At 33.0% G+C, this 23,973-nt stretch overlaps 1 protein-coding gene and 1 long non-coding RNA gene across 2 annotated transcripts; one reads left to right on the forward strand and one right to left on the reverse strand.

Annotated features, from left to right (window-relative positions):
• Positions 1 to 8,229: 8,229 nt before the first annotated feature.
• Positions 8,230 to 12,905, reverse strand: LOC114379386. The gene is made up of 3 exons (XR_003659478.1): positions 12,788 to 12,905; positions 8,676 to 8,806; positions 8,230 to 8,398 (listed from the first exon to the last, which is right to left on the reverse strand). It is a non-coding gene; the product is annotated as an uncharacterized LOC114379386 (long non-coding RNA).
• A 5,355-nt stretch (positions 12,906 to 18,260) lies between these two features.
• LOC114378814 lies at positions 18,261 to 19,492 on the forward strand. The gene is made up of 3 exons (XM_028337424.1): positions 18,261 to 18,557; positions 18,887 to 19,054; positions 19,178 to 19,492. The coding sequence occupies exons 1-3, from the start codon at positions 18,261 to 18,263 to the stop codon at positions 19,490 to 19,492; spliced, it is 780 nt and encodes a 259-aa protein (XP_028193225.1).
• Positions 19,493 to 23,973: the final 4,481 nt, after the last annotated feature.

Consider the following 23,973-nt stretch of genomic DNA (forward strand, 5'->3'; position numbering starts at 1 on the left):
CTTCCATCTACCACGTGTGGATTATTTATGTTGACCTTTTGGTCTTAATATGTTTAACATTTTAATTGTTATAATTACAGTCAATCTTAGAAGGAGTGTCTTTTGGGATATCAAGAATCGTCATCCTCAAGCATCACAACATTGGAGTGGGAGAATAATTTTGTTTCTATTTATAATAATCCAAACTTGATTTATTTGCATGTGAGTATTGATTAATTGTTAGTGTTTTTTTCCTCCCACTTTTTTTCCATGTAAAGTGAAATGGAAAAGGTTATGCATGTCATTGAATTTTCACATAGCATTGAAGTCTTTGTGAATTATAAACTGGCCTTGGATGTCTAACCTGATACAATAGTGATTGAAAATATAGTTTTAAATGGTTTGCTAATCACTGAGCAAGGCGTGGCAAAGGTGGCAAAGGTGCATTTGTTCTTAATTTTTTTTATCAAGCACGACACAAAGAAATTTGACATTTCACTTATCAAGTTCTATGATCCATGCCGATCTATAATTATAATGGGGATGGGTTATGATTATAAATTTGTAAACTAAAATAAAAGAGGAAGTAATAGAATTGATAATGTGTTAGAGTATCTATATATTAGCCAGTAGCTATGTGACAGTCTAGCTCTTTTACAGTTGTCAAGTAACTCTATTATGTTAGGCTTAGTTGATTCTATTATGGTAGGTATCACTAGTTGTATAATCTTTTACAGATTGATAGGTTCTATTATGATAGGTGGTTATGTCGAGGATTGAGAATTCTAATATTGGATTGATGAATATAGGGAAAAAGGTGTGAATGAGAAAGATGAGGCAAACATAACATGACTTGGAGAGAGGAGGGAAACCTCTGGTATAAGCGTTGTAACTTTGTGGGAAGTGTGCTCTTGTTGGGTACAATTTCTAATAATTGAATGATACACCTCGTTTTGCATTCATCTCTTACCATTTCTATGGATCGTATCACAAAGAAAACATGAATCAAACGTAATCAATACTTAATCGATCATTCCTAAAACATGATTCTTAATTAACATTCTTTCTTTCACAATCATAAAACTTGAATCTTTGTGAAAAACTTTGTTTAATACTCAAAAGACTTGATTAAACCTTGAATGAGAGAAAAAGATTAGAACAAGAGAAGAAAGACACTATCTTTTATGCTAGTTCACTCACTACTACAAAAAGATGATTCTACATCGATTTTAAGACACTTTTAACGACGGTTTTGAACTGTCTTTGTAGCCAATGTCCTAGAAAATTAAAATTTTAACTTTCTACGACGGTTCTTAAAAATCATCTTAGTAAAGCTGCACATTCTAAGACGGTTATTTTTCTCAAAACCATCTTAGAATATGCAGTTTTTCTAAGACGATTTTTCAAGAACCGTCTTAGAATATAAAATAAACTTAGGATTCTAAGACAGTTCTTCAAAGAACCGTCTTAGAATGTATTTCTCTTTTAAACAAATAAAAAATATTGAAGATTCTAAAACGATTTTCTCATAATACCGTCTTAGATTAGAATGTATTTGTTAAAAAAATAAAAATTTATAATATGATTAAATTTACGTCTAGCAATATATTGCTTTTTGTACAAAAAACTAAACAAGCAAATTTATAATTTTAGATCTTAAGCCCCAAACTGCAGACATAGGGGAAAGCCATAAGCAACTATGTACATGGTTTCGAGACTAAGAAAGATAAGCTTATTTTCAGTATGTTATTCCAAACAATTATATGTTTAAATTTACATAATGAAAATTTATATCATAAGCAATTAAATAACTTTCTCCATAAAACTTCTTACACTTAGCTTTAAAATTACTTTCTTAAAAAACTTAACCAAAAAGTGTGCCTGAAAGCTTATTATATATATGTACGTACCTGAAACATCTATTCATTAGCATATATAAGATATTAAAATTGTATACGTATTCCCAAATAATTGCCTAATTGTTGCTTACCTAGACGGAAGACAAGTTCAAATAAGATTAAGGAATTTTGTGATACTTAAGCAATATCTATCCATGAATATTTTGTATCAATAACATGTTAAACAAATTAATAGAAATATAATATATTAGTTTTAAAAAGAATTTGACAAAAAAAATATTATTATTTTCAAAATAACATAAAACTCACTCAAATAAACCAGAGAGTAAAAATTTAAGGTATGTTAATTTATTCATTCCAAAAATTTAAGTTATTCGAGCTGCTTCTACTCAAAGCACGTTTTTTATTTCTGTTGATTTATTCATTCCAAAAAAGGCTTTTTTTTATAAAGAGAAAAGATTTGGTGAGAGAGAGAGAGAGAAAAGGGTTAAGGAGATATGTAGATAGAGATTTGATTATTATTTATATAAAGAAAAAATTAATGATATAGTAGCTAGTATTAGTAAGTAGTACCTGGTGTGATGGAAATTAGAGTGTTCACGTGGTTCATGATCTTTTCTGCTGCACTACCACTACTACTGAAAAGGTACACGCACACATAATGTCAACCACCAAAGAAAAAATAATAAATAGTAATGGCTAAAGAAAAGTAAACATCATTAACAACATTAACAATTATGGCATTGATGAGGAGTCCTACCCAAGCCCAAATCACAAGAGGGTTGATAGAAATTACAATTCCTTCCTTGAGAACGTTACCAAGCCCAAATCATAGTTAATCTTCCAAGTTCCAAACCAGTTTTAATTTTATTAAATTAGTCCATAAAAAATTAAAAATATCATTATATTCATATCCTTATGAAAAAATAAAGTGATGACCAAAAAGAATAGTTGAAAGACTAGCACTACTACAAAACGCAGTTTCTACATTGGTGGAAAACGACATTCGACATAAGTGATTGACCAATGTAGAATAAGATGTTGTTGAAAGTTAAAAGTTTCAACATTGGTCCTAAAATGTCTGTTGTAGAAAGACAATGTTTTCTACATCGCGCCTAACATACCAACTGCCTTTGATAAGTAATTAGACCACCGGTGCTATACTAACCACCGATGTAGAAATTAGACCTTCTACATCGGTGTTATATTCGTGAACAATATAAAAAAGGAGAGTTTTTCACATCGGTGCTCACTTAAGCACCGATGTATAAATATGTTATTTCTAAGACGATGCTGACATCAGCACCGTCTTAAAAATAAGAGATTTCTACATCGGTGCTTATGTCGCCATCGATGTTAACTATCGAATAAACTGCAATTAAAATTTAGGTTAATTAATAATCAATTTTTATATTTTCAATATTATCAATATTGCTAATAATCAATAAATATTATTATATAATATGAAAATCAATATTTATAATTACAATATTATCAATATTGCTAATAATCAATAAATATTATTATATAATATGAAAATCAATTTATAATAACAATATTACAATATTATCTGCATTAGTACTAATAAAGAAATACTGCCTTTTCAGGCTCAACATATTCTCACCACCACATCATCAATTCCCCTGCACCTCAACAAAACATGAAAACCTTAAAACACCTAACCCGAAACTAGTATGCCAGCAGTCAGCAACATGATAAGCAGGAGTTTATTAGGTTTAGACTTGTAGCAAAAAGTTTCAACTTTTTAAATGCCTTAAACAAAGACTTCATCAAGACCATGAGTGAGAAGGTGAAATTATTAACATAAAATAATTGACCTGTGATGTGTATATATATGCTATAGCGCGAGCTATTCCATCCCACTTGTTATATGTACCCCTGTTATTCTCAAACCAATCACCAAAATCCATCCTGTGGCCAACAAAATCAAGTTGTGTTATTGGTTCCGGAAACATGGAATGACACATAAAAGAGAAGGAATTAGTCAATACCCGACTACAAAAAATGCATATCCACTCATGTGATAGGTATGCATCTTAGTATCATTGTTCTGCAGTATAATTTTCATAAATCCCTTATAAGTTCCATTAATGACTGATGTTTCTGTGCGAGGTGATGATCCTGTAAGAGGCTTGGTAGTACCTCAAGATTAATTGAAAGATTTATCAAGCTTTCTATAATTTAAAGATTTTTCAAAAAATCTTTAAATTATAGAAAGCTAATTAAAATTATAGAAATTATAGGACCTCTAGATTAATTTAATCTAAAAAAATGTGTTACCAACACTTCTACCATATTATTGTGGTAATGGATAGAAGAATAAGCATATTTGAACCAAATATATATGTATGGCGTAGGAAATGTGACAAAATAATAAATTAATCCCTTGGATAAAAAGAAAGAAAAAAAAAGTGAAAAGGATTCGAAAATGCATGTGAAGTGAAGTGAAGTGAAGGAGAGTTGGTTTTGGTGATTTGGCTAGTAGACAAGCACCTTTGCCTTAGTCAAACCACTTGAGTTAACCTAAACCCAAAACCCATTAGAGATAAAGTGTGCATGTCCATCACTCTTGTTGATCCCACACCACTAGCCTCCTCACCTAAACTTAGTGTAAATATTAATTATTGGCCGACTGTCAACCTTTGATTGATACATGCACATCCAGTCATGGCCCCATCAAAAGGTTTGAAGCTTTTGCTTGCTAAGGAGTTCTCGTCATTCATTGTGCCATGTGTCCACTCATGTGAGAATACCAACCTTCCATTCCTAACTTAACACTACTATTGTCTATTGAATTCACAATAGGAAAGAAAAGGGTACTGTGTGAGGTCAGGGAGTGAGCCAGTGAGCTTGAAATTTTTTTAGTAGTGTTAGAGTAAATTGCCTTATTTTTATAAGAGAAGGGATTAACTTACAAAGACATCAAATCCCTCTGCTGAGAGACTGAATTTTACAAAGTCAAAGTCCTTCCTATCTCCTTTCAAATGCAAGATCTGGGAAACTAAAAATAGTGCACAGAGTAAATGCTCTGATTATAATAGTAACAAAGATGAAAAGTCATACATTCACATCATGCCTTACAAGGTTAGTCCAATGTTTTGCAGTTTACATTTACAATTAGAATACCTTGGAAGAAAAATCAGCATAATCATTATCTGATTCACCTGGCAACTGTTGAGTGACAGGCGCTTTACCTCTTGTGCATAAAACTTCCTAAACTGAAAAAAGAAAAAATACATAATCCAAAAAGAGAGACATTTCTGTAAGTTGATACATATAGCCATACCATATCCTCAAAATTTTGATAATTTAATAGATTTAAGCTACCAACATCAGAATTACATGCAAATTAACGAATTCAACTAATAATGTCATAATTCAATAAAATATTCCAAGGCCCTAATTAGAAAGCTTAGTATAACTATTAAGGGATATTAAGTAGAAGTAAAACAAATAAACAAAAGAAGTAAAGTTACTTAAAATGAAATGAAGAAACAAAGACATGAATGAACCTAATTATATATTGTTACGCATAGTAAGATTATTAATTATTTGTAATAAATAATTTAAAATATATTTAACATAGTTATATAAAAAATTTATACTTACACTGTACTAAAATTAAATTCTATAACTTGTTTGTGTACTGTTTAATTATCCTATATATTTCTCTTACCCTTCATCATACATATTAATTCTTTTTCTTCCATGAAATCAAACCAAACAAAGGAAGGGAAGATTTTTTTCTTTCTATCATATTCCTGTAATTTATTTTCTCATTAGTTGTGGCACCTATTTCAGAGACTCTTCATGTTAAATCTTGAGCTTCTCTGCAAGTTCTACAGCCACGGATCCTGAAGCAGCCATTGACCCTGTAATGCTCTCTTTGATAACATCAAACGTGTTAGTATTACTACAACGAATGTAGCAAATTTTAGAAGAAGAACCAACATTAGAACAAAGGGTTGAATTTGATATGATGGAGTAAACTTAGTATAGAAGGCAAAAACAAAGATCTATGTACTATTATATAACATAAACTTGGAAAGTTCCAAGGACTTTGAAACCTTCAAAGTCACTTTCTCCCAGTAATTTATGTAACAAGTAAACGCTTGAAGCTCATTGGTTAAAATAGTTTCAAGGAACAAGCTAAGGGATTAGTTAATGCTTTCTCACGCATTATGTTGGTAGCAACTTTTTTCCCTCTCCATCTCTCTCTTTCTCTCTCTCTCTCTCTCTCTCTCTCTCTCTCTCTCTCTTGCTTCTACGCCGAATGAACGAAACGAAAGTATGAAATTTTGGGTTCGGAGAGGAAAGGGAGAATGAGAAATTTTGGGAATGGGGAATTGTGTTGGAGCGTGGAGGAGGACGAGGAGGATCTAGACCCAAGCATCGGGCGCAAATGCTTGGCGGAGGCACGCAGCAAAGTTAGGGTCAGTGGAGTCTAGGGTTTTGAAGAAGGTGCTAGAGGAATTTGGAACTGAAAAAGGATTCGAAGGGTTTGAAATTGGAGGTGGATGAAACCAGTTTTGATTTTGAAACCTCTATCAGATTGAATGTGAGAGTTGTGATCCTCAAAGAGCTAAAAGCCTCCTTGAGGAGTTCTTGAAGAAGAAGAGAGAGAAGTTGAGAATAAGGAAAGAAATAAAGGGTCACAAAAATAAAAAGGTCTCTCTAGCACCTATAAGATGAGAGAGAGGGAGAAAAAATGATAAAAATATAAACATTTAAAGACGGTGGGATAAAAATGTCTTTGTAAGAGAAGCACTACGATGATCTCTTTAAAGACGGTGATACACCCACCGATGTTGTTAGCGCGTCGTAAGTCAGGGACTAAATTTAGTAAATTGACTAAGTTAGCTTCTCTCTCTAACTTAGTCCAAATTGACTAAGTTAGGGACGCTGTTAGCAAAAGATAGGGACTATTTTGAATTTTTCATTAAGTTAGGGACTAATATGCAACAGGGGCACAAAGTCAGGGACTAAATTGCCTATTTACTCAATTTGTTTTCATCAAATGACGTGGCATGTTTTAAGAGGCACGTCCACGTGCCATGCCACATCATCCTTAGTGCCACGTTGGATAGTCTACGTGGCACTAAAATTGACCTCACTAACAGCGTTACTATAAAATTTAACGGAAGGACTATTTTACAACACTTATGCAAAGATAGAGACTATTTTGAATTTAACATTAAGTTAGGGACTAATATGCAAAATGGGTACAATCTCAGGTGTTGAACAAATGGCCTCAGTTATCTTAAGAAGGGGGGGTTGAATTAAGATACAAAGACTATTCCCCAATTAAAATTTCACTCTCTCTTTTTAGATTAACAATGCACCCTTAACATGAATTACTCAAAAGACAATTCAGAATAAACTTCTTTTAAGCAAAAGTTAAATGGCAATAAATAAAAGAAGTTTAAGGGAAGAGAGAAATGCAAACTGATTTATACTGGTTCGGCCACTTCCCGTGTCTACGTCCAGTCCTCAAGCAACCCACTTGAGATTTTCCACTCTTGTAAAATCCTTTTACAAGTTCTGAACACACAAGGACAATCCTTCCTTTGTGTTCAGAATTCTTTTACAACAAGAGACCCTCGGTCTCTTAATCCCTTTTCAGAAGTAAGAAGAAGAGAAGAAGAAATCTCTCTTGAAAGAGATAGATTGTACAATGAAGATCAATCACAATTCCTTATTGAATATGCAAGTGTTTGACCAAGGAATCTTTGAGAGGATAAGACATTTCAATTAAGAAAAAATCTCTTAATCTTTTGAGAGGATAAAACTTTTTGGGCAATGAAAACTCTCTCACAATTCGTGTTTCCAAGTCACATATAAATAGACCTTTGATGACCATTCATAAACCATTTGAATATATGTGACTCTTAGAAGTTATTTTCTGAAAATCTCCTCTGTTAATCGATTACAGGTTTTGTGTAATCGATTACAGGTTTTAAAATTTGAATTAAAACGTTTACTAACTACTAGTAATCGATTACCAATATTGTGTAATCGATTACACAGTCTAAAATTTGAATTCAAATTTTTAATAGCTGTTGTAAACATTTTTTGCCACTGGTAATCGATTACATCCTCTGGTAATCGATTACCAGAGAGTAAATCTCTTGAAAAACACTTTTTAACTTAAATTACTTGGCCAAACCTTTTGCTATATCAATTAGGAATTTCCTTCCTAACATACTAGTGATCATCTTGATATTGTGTCTTGTATTCTTGAATCATTGTCTTGAATTTAAACTTGAAAAGCGCATTTGCATCATTTGCATCAAATCATCATGATCATCATCAAAACAACAAAGTCATTTGCTTCTACATTAGGGACTAAATTGTCTATTCACTCCTAAAACTTGATCGTGAAATTTGACCTATAGCCTTTTATTCAATAAAAAGCACCTTATGACTAGACTAGAACTAACCTTCTTCCAATCTTTCCTATATTTACTGTAAGCTTCATAGAAATGCTCAAGCTCCTCCTTATTCCATTGTGGCCCTAATATGTTAGCCAATTTTCTCTTCTGCAAATCATTGAAATTAAAAAAAATAATTATAAGTTAAGAAATAGAATCCATAATGCCTGACCAAGTTAACCAAACTTTTTTCAATACCTAAGTATACATTGGCAAAATGCTAAAAAAATATTATAATGACTTCTTGACAAGAGGACTCGAGCAAAAACAATAAAGAGCAAAGGCAAAAAATCTTCCTTTGTTTTAACTCAGTACATGTATAAGAAAATAATTCCTTTCTAAAGACTTAAAGAAACAAATTCACCTTCTGAATACCAAGACTCACCTTCAGCCTATTTTTGCTAGCATTCTCTTTAATTTTGTCTTTACTAGAACCAGCCTCACGAACACTAGAAAACCTCTTAATTTACGCTTCTAGATTTCCTAGAAGGAGCCATAATTGATTTTCTTAATTGCCTGAAAATTACCAGAAAGGAAGAGGAGTAAGTGAAACAAAATGTTCAAAAAACAAATACAATCTAATTAAGTAAATACACTATAACAGTTTAGTCAGAAAAAAAATAATTGCATACAAAGTGTACTAAGGCAAACTACAAGTTGAACACATTGAGCAGAAATTAAATTCTTAAAACTCAATTAGACCAAAAAAAAGTTAAGACAATAAAATTTTGACACTAAATAAGGTCAATACATACATAGCATAATGAGTATGGAAATACTCTAAAACTGGAAAGAATATAAAGATTGAATAAAAGTAATATTGGAAAGAATATATTAAAGAAAGAAAAAAGAAAATAAAAAAGCAAAATCAGAGCTCCACACTACAGTTTCTCAGCTGAGAAAGAAAATAGACAAAAAAAAAAAAGAAAAATCAGAAAAGGCATGTGCGAAGCATTAAATGCGTTCAAAATCCATGACTAGAAATGAGGTGATTCGGCATTAAACGGAGTTACCGGAAGGCGGGGGAGGAAGTTGGAAAATGGAACAGCGTTGGAGTCACCGGAACCGCGCCGGAGAGGTTCTTGTCAGAGACTTCAAAGAATTTTAGCAAGGACTGGTTAAAAAGAGGGATTGAACTGTTAAAAGAGTTGAAGCTTAAACGGAGGCTGTGGAAGCAGTCTAGGGAGGTGAACGCGGTGGAGATAGGTCCAGAGAAGTTGTTGTGGAAGAAATCCAAGTTTTGGATACAGTGGAGAGAGAAGAGTGAGGGAGGGAGAGAAACAGTGAAGTAGTTGTTATCGAGGAAGAGGCTTTTGAGATTGAAGAGACCGGTGAGGTCTGGTAAGGGTCCGATGAGTGAGTTGTTCTGCAAGCTAAGGACTCAGAGTTGGTCAAGACGAGTGAGTGTGTTGGGAGCCCACGCGCCTCCGAGATCTAAGTTTTGGAGAATGAGACGGATCACTTTGAGGCCATTGCATTCCACGCCTTGCCACGCGCAGAAGCGGAGGCCGCGCGTGAGGGGCAAGAAGTTAAGGTAGTCGTTGACGTCGGCTTTTAGTTTGAAGGCGAGGAGAGTTGTTGCTTCGGTGAAAACTAACATGGGGATTTTAGAGCAATGTGCATCAGCAATAGCAAGAGTAATAAGTGTGGATGAATGAAGTTGGTCTTCGACATTGGTGGCGGTGGTGGACGCATCTTCTCAAGAAGACATTGGGAAAAAGAGAGCGACATTGGAAAGAGGAGAAGAGCGAAGTGAGGAGAGGAAGAGTCACGTTCAAATAAAAAATTAGGCAGATTTAAAACAAAGCGGTTTTGTGAAAACCGCCTTTGTTTTATAACATTCAAAGACGGTTTCATCAAAACCTTTTTTGAAATATTGCAACTATTTACAAAAATACCACTGTCCCCAAACAAAAATGATTCTATGATGACCGACTTTAAATGCACGTCATGGAATGTGCTATTTTTAGTAGTGACTCTTTATTTCTGGAGAAGCTAATCTAGTTATTTAATCCACAACCTAAATTAGATTTCCACTATGCATCAGGAATCCTTTCAAGCAATCACAACCAATCTACAATTATCACCTCGGAAAAAGAGACAAAGGCACCCAACACTAGGGTCCTTTGTGAATATAAGCCTAAGAGAACCCTATTCTTAGCCCAAACTAGAAAACCCTATTCTATCATGTTATAAGCAATTCACTCATAAAAACAAATATCGTGTAAAAGCCATACACAAGAAAAAACCAAGTAGAAGATATACAGCCTAACCAATCTTTTTGCAAAAACCTTGCTAGATTAAGAAGGTGATCTTCTACTCAAAAGACACAACTAACTTTCAAGAAAAGATCTTCATAACCAAACGATTAAGTTGTGAGTTACTATAAAACACTTTTCTTATCTTCTCTTATTCACTAATGAAAGCACGAAAACTTGCTTATTCTGAGGCTAAGAAACTATTTTCTAGATGTGTTAAGTATTCTCTAATGATCTCATGATGTATATATGTGAGCACAAGCTGGTTATTTATAGAGAAAATAGTTATAACCATTTGTAATCAATTAGATCTATAAGGTGATCAATTACTTTAGCAAAGTAATCAATTAGATTATCTAAGTAATCTATTAAAGTGTTCATCCAACATCTGAAAAATAACTAAAGAACAATATAATCGATTAGATGACCTAAGCAATTGATTAAAGTGTTCTTGTTCATCATTGAACAACTAAACGAGAGAGAAGTAATCAATTAATCCACTTGGTAATTGATTAAAACAGAAACTCTTGACTAAATCAGTCATTGTCTCAAACAATAGTGTAATTGATTAAAATGCTATTGTAATTGATTAAATCGATACGAAACTTAACTCTTTAAGCTTCAAATAGCTTGTTGTAATTGATTAAAATAGATATTTTTTGTCTCTGAAGAAATTTTTCTAACTTAGAAACTTTTCTTCTTACACACTATGATGATGCACAATGCAAAATAGATATCAAATGCACTAAGATGCAACACTCAAGATAAAAACCAATACAAATATCACTCAAGAGAGTTTGGCATGTAAAAGCCAAAACTTCTTTAAGCTTTTCCTTGAGCTTCAACCTTTAGCCTTAGATTATTCCATATTGCTCATGTTGCTCCCCCTATCTCTAACAAAAGTAACTTATACTATCAAACAATGTAATTGAAACCATTGTAAATGACTCCTATAAAAGATATTATTAATGTCACACTGCTAAAAAATGCTGAGGTCAGACTCTCACAAATTTATTTATAACCCGTATATAAAACTCAAAACAAAAACATGATAGAGACAATTTGTATTTAAAAAAATGATAATATGAAAATTTTGTATTGTCAATAAATATACATACTTACACCAATACTGTGAAGATCATGATAAGTGAGAGACTTTTGTCTATATATTAATTATGTACTATGACTATACTTCTAAATATTATGTTTACAACATCTAGAAAATTAAAAAAAAATCCATGAAAAAATTATTGTGGCAAGAAAAGGAAGTAGATAAAAGAAGGAATTACTCCTAAATAAGTTCTCTACTTTCACAGCACATCAATCAGAGAAATTATCCATAAAGAAAAGTATTCCACCCCTTCCCCCTAAAAAAATATGAGGGAATCAGTCCTAATCCCTTGTTGGTTCCTACACATGCTTAAGCTTCAAACCTAGTACATATTCAAGAAGGCAAACAAAGAAAATCCTCCTTGTTTGTAATATTCTTTATCAAGGGTGTGGAGTATGGAGGTTAACATTCCTCATATGTAAAACACTAGCCAAGGTCAACTCGTAATCGGTTTTCAATCAATCGTTATCAACATTGAATTGAGTTCAAGATCTTTTGTCAAATTCATAAATTTGTACTTAGAGATTACTAGCACAATTTTGTCATCAATTTTAATATGTGTGTGTGAGGGGGGGGGGGGACTGATTTCTTCTTAACAAATTGCATTCTTACTAGCTAAAAAAATGTTTATCATTTATCACATAAGTAAACCACAAAATTGCTTCCATATGTCTTGTCTCCTTAAAAGTTAAAATAATGTCACATGCATTCAAATGGGTGCAACATATTCTAACATCAAGGAACATGTAAAATTTAACATCTTTGTCAAGTTTATTCTAGAATAAAGCCATAGGCTTTATTATTTTGTTTACTCATTTAAATCATCTTGAAGTTTTTGAGGAGAATAGGTGAAGATTTGAGAAACAAATCCCAATTAGTAAACTTCATTCACACATGTATCCAATCTAAAGTTACCTATAAATTGTGCTTGAAATCCCAAATTCAAGTAGGAGGGACACACTTCTCTCTTATTTATTATGCACTATCCAACAAGTAAAAAATGATTTGCACAAGTACATAGATTCAAAACCAAGAAGATACACATGTGCAAACACCAAGTAAAACATGACCAACTCATACTAAAAAATATTAAGATACACAAATAACCATCCTATATGTGTAACATACCTTGATTCTCGTGTTTTTCATGCAAGCGTGATAGCTTCGAGTAATTTGATGATGTCAAACAACTATCATATGAAGGAAATTAGTTCAATGGTATCATAACTGACAAGAAATCGAGAAAATTTAACTCAAATTTTAAGGTACAACTTATTTATTTTCATTTTTTGTATTAAAAATTGGGAAATTAAAGAAAATAAGGCTCCAAGACACATATTGAGCTACATATCTTCCTTAAAAAATACATAATTCAAACCATTGTGAATCATCATTGACAATTAATAGAATCTTCACCTTAAACTTGCTAAGAGAAATGTCCTTTCTATCAACATCCTGCATCATATAGTATAATACATACCATTGGTACATATCAAATAAAAATTATAAAATTATAAAATTTTCTTATCTAAAATTCTAAAAGGCTTAGGCTTTACAAATTAGTAAAATCACAAATGGTTTTTTCTATGGCAACCCTTGCATAAACCAAGAAAGACTTAGGCTTACCACAATGAGAAAACTAATGGAGAAAGGACCTTGAATAAAGATCCCCTTAAATGGAATAAATGGACTTGCACCATATATCATACCCAGAATGAGAAAATTAACATCTAGTGAAAGAAAAGATTCATGTGCATTACCTTTAGAAAATTAACATTTGGTGAAAAAAATGACACCAATCTAGTAAAGATCCTTGCTAAGAGCTTTGCGCACACACCATTGCTCACCGGATCTAGTTGTCCCAATGTTAGATTTGTTATTCTAACCTCTGGTCTAGTGCTTCTTCCTACACTAGATATGGTTTTTTTTCAACCCTAGATTAACCATGAAAAGAAGAATAAGAAACGCTTCACATAATAACAAACACAAAAGAAGAAAATGAGAAGAAGAAGCAAGATTTGGGGGGAAAAGGATGAAGGTTTAGACAAGACCTTACCTTCCTCGATGGCCATGTCACCAAAAATGGTCCAAATAGAAGGGAGATTTGATGGCGACGATGGATGAGAGTGAAAGTGCGAGAATGAACATGAAGAGAGAGAGAGAGAGATGACTCCGATGACAACAATGTAAGGTTAGCAGAGATGAAAGAATAGTGCTTTTTGAGAGAGAGGAAATCAAGCATTAGAGGGTCGCGTGAGTGCCACGGAGTAGCAGATGTGACATAAGAAGGTTCTTGAAGTCTTAATGCATTTTCAAAGATGGTTTTGAGAAAATCGTCCTTAAAAAGTTACAATTATTTACAAAAATTGAACGACATCGGTTTTAGAAGTGTCGTTGACCAACATTGTAGAAGACCATTTTTGTAGTAGTGCACCCAAGCCGATACAAGCTACTGAAGGGTCCCACCTTTTCATTGTAGGTTTATCAAAGAACTATGCTTCTTCAACTTGGTGCTTGGGTGAACTAGCACAAATTTGCAATTGCATTCAAAAATCTTCAATACAAGTTCTGTGCATTTTTTATGATGTTGATCCATCAGTCATACAAAAATATAGTGGACATTATGAGAAAGCCTTTGTAAAACATGAAGAAAAATTCAAAGACAAAGAGAAGATGGAGGATTGCAGACAAGGAGATGCTCTCACAAAAGTGGCCAATCTCTTTGGTTGGGATATAAAAAATAAGTACACAAGCCTATCTCATCTCATGAAGGATCTTAATTTACTTCGCATAAATGCACTTAGTCCTATCATGTGCATGTATTACATCATCATTTCTTGCTCATATAATTGTCTCGAATTTAATATCCCACTTAAACCAGAGTTGAGAGAGGAAACATGAAAATTGGGAGCAACTTTATATTAGTTTAATGCAAATTGTGTTTTGAAAGTGAATAAGTACTATGCTATTAACTTTACCTACACATGTACGTCCTATTTTGGATCTCTACAGTGATGACAGAGGCATTCTTCCTTTCTTTGAATTTTCAAGCCTCAATATGTAGAGATTGAAGAAATTGTTCAAAAGATAACAACTATATTGGATCACATTTTCATTACCCCATTTGCAATGTTGTAGCCAGTAGAAAAAGTTGAAGCAGTATTGGTTGAACTGCGTCATGGAGAGATGTACAACAAGTTTAATGCAACAACAATAAGAGCCAATGCTCTGTTACAAAAGAATAACCTTAAGTTGCTTATGCTTAGGAGTGAGAACGACTGCAAAATTCTAGTAAACTTACCCAGCAACTTACTACGCCTCTATTCTCTTGAATATTTGAATCTCTCTGGCTATTCAAAATTGTTTCAAAATGAAGCAAGTAATGAAGAGCATCTCAAGAAGCTTTGTATAGGTGAAGCCCCTATCCATTCCCAGACAAAATCATCCTTCATGAAAAGGTGGTTTCCATCCCCTTTACAATTGTTGTATTCCATAGCACAAAAAGATTCATTTAGTTTTTTGTTGTGTTAGGAATTTTATAACTCCTAATTAATTAATATGGGCTACATATTATATTATAACATTTATATTAGTTATATACATTTAAATGGGTTCAATATAAAGTGATCTATTTAAGTGAGCCCATTAGACTGCCAGAAAATTGATATGGGCTTAATGAGCGGAAACCAGTTTGGCCCATTAGGGGATAATGGGAATCCTAATAGGTTTAAAACATAAGGCGTGGTTATGGTCCCCAATACACCAAATCAATAAATAGTTTCTCCTCTCCCCATCTAAAGAGAAAATGAAGGTCTCATAAGGAAGAAGATGATTTGGTTGAGGAAGGTCATTAAACCAATTGTTCGTGACCACTGTCAGATTCTGCTGCGTGTTGATCAAGCTCTCTATGGATCCAGGTATTCCTTAAAACCTCTTGATAATCTAACATAATGTGCTTTGGTGCTCATTTGGTATTTTATAAGGTTTATTGAAAATTCTCGACAAGTGGTATCAGAGCCACCATTACTGTTAGATTATTGAGATTTAAAGTTGATGTTTGATATGTATAATATCTAGATCTTTTTTGCTTATATGGATCCTAATTTTATTTTGGGGAGAAACTATTTTGATCAATAAAATTGTAAAACCCCTAAGTTTATGTGTTATGGCCATAAAGCTTTTCTTTTCTTTAAAATTAATAAAAGGCCTCTGCATTTGATTTACAGGTTTGCACATTTTCTTGTTTGTGTCGCGTTTGCTGGCATATTATTCTATTTGGGATAAAGGTTCTACGTATCTGGTGTTGGCATTTAGTACGTGGCACAATTTCATAAATATATATATTTTTTATTTATATGAATCAGTAATAAGGCCATTCTTATATGAATAATTTATTGTTTATTTGCCAACTATTTTTTCTTAATGAATCAATGATAGGCAAATAATTTATGTTATTCATGTGGTTAGTATGAATTTGTGATAGTACCATTGTATGTTTGTTTCGGATGCATAATTAGTTTGCCATGATGTTGTTTTCAAACATTTACTGCTATCATAATTGGGTGCAAATTTAACCATTACGGATCCTTTTCATTTATTTGCATGTCCTGCAATTTTAATTAAATTGATTGAACCATTATGTTGCCAAAGTAACCTCTATTGTGTAAATTAATGTAATTAAATTGCATGGATGTTAGTATGAAATTATTTATGCGAATTGTGATCGGCCCAAAGGAAGACACAATTTGGCCAAAGAATAACATACCTGCGATGATAAATATGTGACAATTATAAAAAAAAATTTGTGAATAATAGTCAGTACCAAGAAAGGCTATTATTTGACAGAACTAATTGTCAATATTTGATCATTGTGTTAAGAGTACCAATTACAAATTAATTTCTCTGTCCAAAGACTAGAATTAATGTTGTGATGGATATCTTGTGATGGATCTCTTATGGGAAATATTTGCATGTCTTGTTATATATATATATATATATATATATATATATATATATATATATATATATATATTATGGCTTGCTTGATTATTTGTTAATATGTTATTTTTTTTCTCTGTTTAGTTAATATTACCAGTGCTGCAAATGTTACTCCCCAAGTGAATTCTATCTCAATGTTAAATGGGACAAATTTTAAGGTTTGAAAGGAAGCCGTAGAAATTGTTCCTGGCTGTATGGATTTGGACTTGGCACTCGGGATGGAACGATCCATTTCCACTCTGGAAACCTCTAATGAGGTAAAAATTGAGAAGTGGGTCGGTCCAACCGAATGTGCCTTATAATCATGAAGCGCTCTATTCCAAAGGCGTTTCGGGGCTCTATTTTTTAGGGTCAAAGTGAAAAGAAATTCCTTGAGGAAATTGAGCAATACTTTGCCAAAAATGAAAATGTAGAAACAAGTAACCTTTTGGCTAAACTCATCTCCATGAAGAATAAAGGCAAAGGGAACATAAGGGAGTACATTATGGAGATGTCCAATCTCGCATCAAAACTCAAGTCACTTAAGTTAGAGCTTAGTGAAGACCTCCTCGTGCACTTGGTTTTGATCTTGCTTCCTGCACACTTTGGGCAATTCAAAGTGAGCTATAACACTTAGAAGGACAAATGGTCCCTCAATGAGTTTATATCTCACTGTGTGCAAGAGGAGGAGAGGTTGCAGAGAGATAGGACTGAAAGTGCTCACTTGACTTCGACCTCTCAGAATAAGAAAAGGAAGAAGACTAAGGGTATTGCGGAAGGGACTTCTCAGCAAAAGAAACAAAATAAGGATGAGGAATTTACCTGTTACTTCAGCAAGAAGTTGGGACACATGAAGAAAGAGTGTCCCAAGTATGTCGCATGGCGTGTTAAGAAAGGTAAATTTCTTACTCTAGTTTGTTCAGAAGTTAATTTGGCTTTTGTACCTAAAGATACTTGGTGGGTAGATTCTGGTGCTACTACTCACATAAGTAAGACTATGCAGGGTTGCGTGTGGAGCCGACTACCAAGTGATGATGAAAGATTCATCTTTGTGGGTGATGGCAAGAAGGTTGCAGTGGAAGCTATTGGAACTTTTAGATTACAGTTAAAAATTGGATTTTATTTGGATTTATTTGATACTTTTGTTGTACCGTCTTTTAGACGGAATTTGATTTCTATTTCTAGTTTGGACAAATTTGGATTTTCTTATTCATTTGGAAATGATAAAGTTAGTCTTTACCAAAATTCAAATATGGTTGGTTCTGGTTCTTTTTAATTGATAATCTTTACATGCTTGATGTTGTTAGTTCCTACAATGAAATACTGCAAATAAGTTCACATGATACAAAATGAAAATTGAATGAGAATTCAGCCACCTTATGGCATAAGCGTTTAGGCCATATCTCTAAACAAAGAATTCAAAGACTTGTGTTGGATGAAATTCTGGACCCTTTGGATTTATCAGACTTTGAGGTCTGTATTGAATGCATAAAGGGAAAACGAACAAACATAAGGAAATTAGGTGCCGAAAAAAGCTAAAGAAGTCTTAGAACTAGTGCATACAGACATTTGTGGTCCTTTTCCTACAACTTCTTGGAATGGACAACAATATTTCATTACGTTCATGGATGACTACTCTAGATACGGTTACCTATATTTGATACATGAGAAATCCCAAACCCTAGACGTTTTTAAGACTTTCAAGGCTAAGGTTGAACTTCAACTTGGAAAGAAAATTTTGGTTGTCAAATATGACCGTGGTGGTGAGTACTATGGCAGATATGATGGATCAGGAGAACAACGTCCAGGACCTTTTGCGCTTTTCCTCAAAGAGTGTGGAATTGTTCCGCAATACACTATGTCGGGCAAACCCAGCATGAATGGTGTAGCAAAACGAAGAAACCGAACTATTAAGGATATGGTGAGAAGTATGATTAGTCATTCGTCTTTGCAAGAGCCACTTTGGGGAGAAGCCTTAAAGACCACATTTTACATCCTTAATAGGGTGTCAAGTAAAGCATTTAATAAAACCCCTTATAAACTTTGGACTGGTAAAAGACCAAGCATTAAACATTTGCACATTTGGGGTTGTCCAGCTGAGGCACAGCCTTATAGACCACACGAAAGAAAGCTAGACTCAAAAACAATTAGTTGTTATTTTGTTGGCTATGCTGAACGCTCTCAGGGTTATAAATTTTACAATCCCACCTTAAGACCCTTCTCGAGACGGGAAATGTGAGATTTCTTTAGGAAGTTGAGTTTGGGAAGGAAGAGAACATAAGGAATGTTGTCTTTGAGGAAGAACCTGTTATTTACAGTGATCAAGTCCTCGTATCCATTACTATTCAAGATATAACTCCAGTAATAGAAGACAATGTTCAAATTATTGACATTGTTCCAGAACAAGACAACAATGAGGTTCTCCCTCAAATACCTTTAGAGCAACCTCAACAACCTCAAGAAGTGTCATTAAGGAGATCCATTAGAGAGAGGAGAATTGCAATCTCAAATAATTATATTATATTTCTCCAAGAACATAAGGATGGTGTTGGTTTAACAGAGGATGATCCAATCAACTTCTGTCAAGCTATGCACAGTTCTAACTCTCAAAATTGGACTGACGCCATGAAGGATGAGATGAAGCCTATGAATGACAATGAATTTTGGAATCTAGTCGAATTGCATGAAGGTGTGAAACCTATTGGTTGTAAATGGATATTTAAAACCAAGAAAGATTCAAAGGGTAATATCGAGAGATATAAGGCTCGTCTAATTGCTAAAGGCTTTACTCAGAAGGAAGGCATTGACTATAAAGAAACCTTTTCTCTGGTATCTTTAAAGGATTCTTTTGGTTAAATTATGTAATTTTTAAGAAAATTTGTGTAATTTTAAGACCTCTCATTTATTGTATTAAATTGTCTTGTATTTTTTGGTTAAATTGATTGAAACAACATGTTGCCAAAGTAACCTCTGTTCCGTAAGTTTATTTGATTGAATTTACATGGATGTTGCATGAAATTATTCATGTGAATTGTGCTCGGCCCAAAGGAAGACACAATTTGACAAAATAATTATATGCTTGCAATGGTAAACATGTGGTGATTATAAATAGTTTGATTTTCCATGTGAATAATGAAATGTTCAAAGACAATCATTATTTGACCGGAATAATCATCATATAAGTTTTCCATGTGACCAATGGAGTCTCCAAAGACAACCTTTGTTTGACAGGACTTATCACCAATGTTTGATCAATGCATTGAGAGTACCACTTGCAGTTAGTCTTTTTCAATCCAAAGATTGAGGATTAATGGTGTGTAGGTATCTTGTTTGGGTCTTGAAATTTACCATAAAGATTATTTGTGCATTGCATGTTTGTTGTTCTCTTCTTTAATTATTGTTGTTGTTACTACTATGGTTTAAATTACTCATATTATGTGAAACCCAAATCTGCATATGTAAAATTTAGAGTTTGAAAAGGGATTCCTAAGGTGATATATGAGTAATCTTGGTATGCAACACTAGAAGTAGTAAAATGCATTATGCGTTAATTGAAGAGAACAAGAAACTGTGTGTTTTCATATCGAAAGTCTATAAGTTTAGAGATCATTGGGTATTCTGACTTCGATTTATTCAGAATGTCTTAATAACAATCACTTCACATAAGGATCCACATTTAACCATGTTGGTGGAGTTAATATTTTACTATGAGACATCATACTAGAATTTATGATTGTTATATTATTGTAATCGGCTTGCCTGTTGTCGTCAACATTAAGTAGTCATCGGACATTTATTGGGACAATATCTTAGCGGTATTATTAAGGATTCAACCAAGTAAAAGTTTGTTGACATAAAGTATTTGGTTGTTAAATAAAGAATCCATAAAATATAGATTTGTATAAAACATATAAGAACTCATTCCATGCTAGCTGATTCACTTACTAAAGGTATGACACTAAAGTTTTTTTTTCACGAGCACACTGCTCATATGGGTGTAATTCCTGATAGTACCTTAGTTTAGTGAGAGTCTTACTCATGTTCTATATCTTATGGTTTGTAAACATTTTGTTATTTGGATTTTCTGCAGAAATAAAGTTGAAGTTTATCATTTCATTATAAGTTTGTTTGTGTGCAATATTTGTATTGCATTTTGGATTGATCTCTATAAAGAATAAAGTTTGGACTAGTTGGAAATAGACATGATTAAGATCACATTGTATGTAATTTCCATGTTGCTTATTCATATTTGATCTATGTCATCGAGTATGAGTAACAGTAGTGATCATTGTGGCTTAGTCAAACTAAATTGTGATGAAAATTGCAGTGGTTTCCTATTGCTATATGAGATGGACCAGATTGTATAAAAGGAGTCTAAAAGTAAATAACATACGATTGTGCGCCTAAAGAATTTTGTGATATAAATGTCTAAGGTTAATATGAAGCCCAAGTGGGAGATTGTTAGGAATTTTATAATTCCTAATTAATTAATATGGGCTACATATTATATTATAACATTTATATTAGTTATTTATATTTAAATGGGTTCAATATAAAGTGATCTATTTAAGTGAGCCCATTAGACTGCCAGGAAATTGATATGGGCTTAATGAGCGGAAACTAGTTTGGCCTATTAGGGGATAATGGAAACCCTAATAGGTTTAAAACATAAGGCATGGTTATGGTCCCCAATACACCAAATCAATAAACAGTTTCTCCTCTCCTCATCTGAAGAGAAAACGAAAGTCTCATAAGGAAGAAAGTGATTTGGTTGAGAAAGATCATTAAACCAATTGTTCGTGACCACTGTCAGATTCTGCTGCATGTTGATCAAGCTCTCTATGAATCTTGGTATTCCTTAAAACCTCTTGATAATCTGATGTAATGTGTTTTGGTGCTCATTTGGTATTTTATAAGGTTTATTGAAAATTCCCAACATGTTGCCTTCCCTTTCTACTTTCCCACGTATGCGTGAACTTGATCTTAGTTTCTGCAATTTGCTTCAAATTCCTAATGCCCTTGGAAATTTACAATGCTTAGAATGACTAAATTAAATGGGGAACAATTTTGCTACACTTCCCAACTTCAAGGAGCTTTCCAAACTGTATTATTTATACTTAAAGCATTGCAAGTAGTTAAAGTATTTGTCTGAGCTCCCTTCACGAACCGACTTATCATCGGAAGCTTACAGGCCACCATGGCCATATATACTATACCCATGTGGGAGAAATATAGCACTGATAATGTTTGTGTATTTTTCATGGCTGGATGAAAGAGAAGCAGGATTTTATATTTTCAACTGCCTAGAATTAGGTTAGAGGGAATGTTGCAGTAGCATGATTATTTCATGGATGAGACAAATTGTTCAGGTGTGCAATCTTCTTTCTTCCTACTCCTATTTTTTTCTCTCTCTTTGTTTTGTTGTATCCAGAAACTTACATATAGCTATGTCTATAGTTTGGCAATAGTGGGTGCACTAGAGGCATTTCAAGTATTAAATACCAATGTGATTCATAGCTCTGTTGCCTCAGAAGTGCAATCTTTTGGCAATTGAAGGAAATAAGTAGTGACTGAATTTCAGCTACACCTCCTTCATAGTGAAGAATTGGAGGCTTGATTTGCAACAATCAAAGAAAACAAAGACGCACAATTGAAGAAGCAACTGAAACGCACCGATTTAATAAAGGTAAGAAAAAAATAACAGAACCCCGGTTTTTTATGAAAGCACCCGAGAATCCCCATCACTTGATTCATTTGTTTAAAAACAAAAACAAAACCTCTCTCTCTTTTCTTAATCTACGTATCACTTCTCTTCTCAATCATCTTCAATCTTATCTTCCTTTCACTCTTTCAATGCATTTCCTCCATTGTTCTAAAACTCATCAAGTTCCTTACACTCTTGTGGCACTCAAGCATAGGAAAGTGATTGGAGTGCTAAGGGAAACAATACCCACCTCTTTAAAATTCTTTATCTGAGCTCTGAGGTAAAAACCTAAAACCCATTAAGGTATATGAACATTTTTATGACAGCTTAGTAATAGCTTGTGTGTGATTGATTTTTCATTTGCTATAACAAAAAGATAATGTAGCGTATATTTTCCGTTCACCACAATGAAAGGATAATGTGGTATATTTTTCATTGGCTACGATGAAGAAATAATGTAGCATATTATTTGTTTACCACAACGAGTTAAGATGATCTATTTTTCGTTTGCTACAACGAAGAGATGATGTAACCTATTTTTCCTTTACCACAACGAAGAGATAATGTGATCTATGTGCACATAGTAGAATGAAAGTTCATAGAAAGTTTTGTATTTTTTTTAATTGTGATTTTAATTATATTTCTAAGGAGTTATCGAAGGAGAAATTATTGAATTTTAAAAGCAAGTTATATTGTATAGCATTGAGTGTTTTTGATTAAGACTTTTGTTTGTCACGTTGTACTAATGGACCTCCTGTGCAAACCGCTATAAGTATGTGTTGTGTAAGTTCATAGAAAATTTTTATTCTTGATTAAGATCCTATTGATATTCTATGGATCCCAGAAAAGATACTACATAGTGAGTATGATTGTATTCACTTTTATTAAATTTGTCATCTTAAGTTTTTATTTAATGTAAAAGAAAAAAAAACTAGTGTCATGTTTGTTTTCTCTTGCATCTTCACTTTGTTTATTATGCTCTCATTATGACTTACCCTTTATTTTCTTTTCCCCCTAAAATTTACAAGTGGTTGAGCAGCAAACTTCCTAGGATTTGTTGATCTACAAAAAAAAATCATTTTTTTAGGTCTCCATTGTGTGTGATGGAGAGTATGTTTTGGTGACTTTAGTATCATGCAGTTATAAGAATAGAGGTAGTAATAGATACAAAGAAAATTCCTTTATTTTAAGATATAGATTATACTAATGATATAATTATGATATTTTGAGACACTTTGGCGATTACTATGTATGAGTTATATTACTACTAGTTGATGTTGACTGTATTGCTTTATTTCATACTTGCCATTTAATTTTTTATTTTATCTCATATTTTTTGGTTTCTAAATTTATTAATCTCACTCTTATTTAAGATTATACTAATGATGTAGATTATGATATAGATTATACTAATGATGTAAAATCATCTTTATTTAGAAACATCACATTTACAAAATTACAACCGCCTAATATATTAAGACAGTTTCGGGGGACCGATGTGGAAAGTGTATAGTAAAAAGCTCTTTTTTTACTGGAAAGTGTACCGATCATGTTTTATTCAAATCATATTACTTCTGAGCACATGAAGAGAAGTTAAAAAATGATTCCTCAATCAGTCGATCTAACAATGCAA

The sequence above is a fragment of the Glycine soja genome, chromosome 12 (assembly GCF_004193775.1).
Source record: "Glycine soja cultivar W05 chromosome 12, ASM419377v2, whole genome shotgun sequence".
NCBI classification, from domain to species: domain Eukaryota; kingdom Viridiplantae; phylum Streptophyta; class Magnoliopsida; order Fabales; family Fabaceae; genus Glycine; species Glycine soja.